The sequence below is a fragment of the Scylla paramamosain genome, unplaced genomic scaffold (assembly GCF_035594125.1).
Source record: "Scylla paramamosain isolate STU-SP2022 unplaced genomic scaffold, ASM3559412v1 Contig25, whole genome shotgun sequence".
Lineage (NCBI taxonomy): Eukaryota > Metazoa > Arthropoda > Malacostraca > Decapoda > Portunidae > Scylla > Scylla paramamosain.
Genome location: NW_026973690.1, coordinates 330,001 through 332,500, shown reverse-complemented (window position 1 = coordinate 332,500; position 2,500 = coordinate 330,001). Strand labels below are relative to the sequence as shown.

At 45.8% G+C, this 2,500-nt stretch overlaps 1 protein-coding gene across 16 annotated transcripts in view; it reads left to right on the top strand.

Moving 5' to 3' along the window:
* Positions 1–2,500, top strand: part of LOC135097583 (uncharacterized) — a 29,132-nt gene that overhangs the window by 13,645 nt on the left and 12,987 nt on the right. For all 16 annotated transcript variants that reach the window (XR_010265855.1, XR_010265858.1, XR_010265854.1 and 13 more), the window contains exons 5-7: positions 945–1,070; positions 1,355–1,568; positions 2,166–2,500. The exon at positions 2,166–2,500 is cut by the window's right edge. Coding sequence is in view for 1 of the 16 variants with exons in the window: in XM_063999507.1 (XP_063855577.1) it covers positions 945–1,070; positions 1,355–1,568; positions 2,166–2,272 (447 nt within the window). In the remaining 15 variants the exon portion in view is untranslated. The remainder of the gene's footprint in view (positions 1–944; positions 1,071–1,354; positions 1,569–2,165) is intronic.

Here is a 2,500-nt window from a genome sequence, read left to right as displayed (position 1 = left end):
GTGTGTGTGTGAGCAGGTAGTTTTGTTTGTGTTAGGGTGTGTATGGGGTGCTTTCTGTGGTGTTGTGGGATGTTTTGAGTGTGTTTGATGAGTTTTGGAGTGGTGTAGGGTGTTTGGGGTTTATTTTAAATGTTTTTAGTTTGTTTGGATGAGTTTTGGGTATTTTGGGGTATTTAAGAGTGTGTTTTGGGTGTTTTGAGTGTTTGGGGTGAGTTTTGTGGGTATATTGGGGTGTTATGGGGTGTTGAGTTTTTTTGTTTTTTTTTGTTTGTTTGTTTGTTTTAAGCGTGTTTTGGGTATGTTCGGGTGAGTATTGCGGGTATTTTTTGGGTGTTTTTCCTCTCCTTTTCTCACCTTATTCTGTCCACCTCCCTAGTGCAAGAGTTAAGCAGTGTTCTCAGACATTCATCCCTTTCACTGGCAAACTCTGGAACTCCCTCCCTGCTTCTGTATTTCCTTCTCTTTGTGGTTTCAATTCACTGCACTTATTTCTCACCCCTATTCTGTCCACTTCCCAAATACAAGAGTTAACCAGTATTCTCAGTCATTCATCCCTTTCATTGGTAAACTCTGAAACTCCCTGCTTGCTTCTGTATTTCCTCCTTCTTCCACCTTGAACTCTTTCACATGGGAGGTTTCAAGACACTTTTCTTCTTACGTATTAATTTCCCAGCAAGTAAGTCTTGTTTTCTCTTCCCTCGGGATTTAAAATTTCCCCGTAAAATTTTCCTTAAGGTCATTGCTTAAAATTTTCTGTCAGTCTTTCTTTATTCCTATCCAGCCTTTAAATTTCCCTGTCAATTTCTTATTGTCAGTCTTTCTTTATTCCTATCCAGCTTTTAAATTTCCCTGTCACTGTTTGTTCCTCCCTATCCAGCCTTTCACTTCCCCACAAGTACCTTCATCTGTTTTCCCCACCAGTAAGTCCACCTTTCCTCCTGCAGGCATACTCCACCATCTGGATGAGGGAGCACAACTGTGTGTGTGACAAGCTGCTCAAGATTCACCCAAATCTTGGGATGACAACTGCCTCTACCAGACTGCCCGCCTTACTGTCATCATTGTCATCAGTGAGGAGAGAGAGGGAGAGAGAGAGAGAGAGGTGACTAGTAAGATGGAAGGTTAGATAATGAGATATTTTGGTAAGGTGGAGGAAATGGAAGTGAAGGTTTGTTTTGGAAGGCAAGTTTGAAATTAGAAGGGTGGAGTGAGTGAGAGAGGTGAGCAGTAAGGTGGATGAATGGATGGATGGTTAGATAAACAGGAGATGCACAGTACCTCCCAGACACACATGTATGACTCCCTCTGCCCTACCAAGCACACCACCACTCACACACTCTCTCTCCCCTCACAGCTGACATCAAGGAACCACACACACGCTCTCTACCCAGTGCTGGAGGAGGTGAATGAAAATGGCCGCCAGCTGAGGTTCCAGGGGCTCAACGCGTACCGCATGAGGTTTGGCATGCAGCCCTTCACCTCCTTCCTTGACCTGGCTGGTGACCCCAAACTGGCGGCTGACCTGGAGCACTTCTGCAGGGACATAGAGGCTGTGGAGTACTATGTCAGTGAGTGTCTCTGTGGAGGAGGAGGAGGAGGAGGAGGAGGAGGAGGAGATAAAGGTGGAAGACAGGAATAGGAGTTTTGTAAGATAGAGAGGCAGTGAGGGAAAGAAGAGATGAATGATGGAAGGAGACAAGACTAGCAGTAAGAGGAGGAAGAGGAAGAGGACAAGAAATAAGGGAAATAAGGAGGAAGAGGAGGAACAAATCAGCCTACAGACGAGGAACTCGATCACACCTTCCTTCTCTTTCCTTTTGATACAAGAAATTTTTCCCTCTCAATTGTATAGTTAGGTTAGAACTTAGTGAGGATTGAAAGGTCTGCTGTTGTGTGAAATTTACTTGTATTCACTTATATTACCCTGTATTGCATAACCTTCCTGAGTTGTATCCCTAAATTCAAGTTTGTCAGGATTTAAAGCTCTTTTTATGTAAAATTTAGTTAGATATTCACTGGTATTCACTTGTGTTCACTTGTATTTATTAACTTGTATCTCATAGCCTCCCCAAATACCATTCCTCTTTAATGTACTAAGCCACTCCCAATTCCCTTGTGCCCTAATGTCCCCACCACCAGTCTAACACCACCCCCGCTTCCCTCAGGTCTTGTCACGGCACGCCCCGGCCCCTCGGTCACCCTGCCGTCCACGGTCAGTTTGGGAGGCCCCTGGAGTGTGAAGGGGCTTGTGGCTGCCCATTTGCAGCCCTAAGTACTGGAAGTCCTCCACTTCTGGCAGCAAGGAAGGCTTTCAGGTTGTCAAGACAGCCACTCTGAAGAAACCCTTCTGCCTCAACATGAAAACAGGCCGTTAGAATGAGAATGTCGCGTTCACAGTCTCTCCCTGGTACGTCCTGAGCTTCCGGGGCTGCGTTAGGGCACATTCATGCTACGGCTGCGTCTTCAGGTCCTCCCAGCCCATCCTGGTGCACCCCGAGTC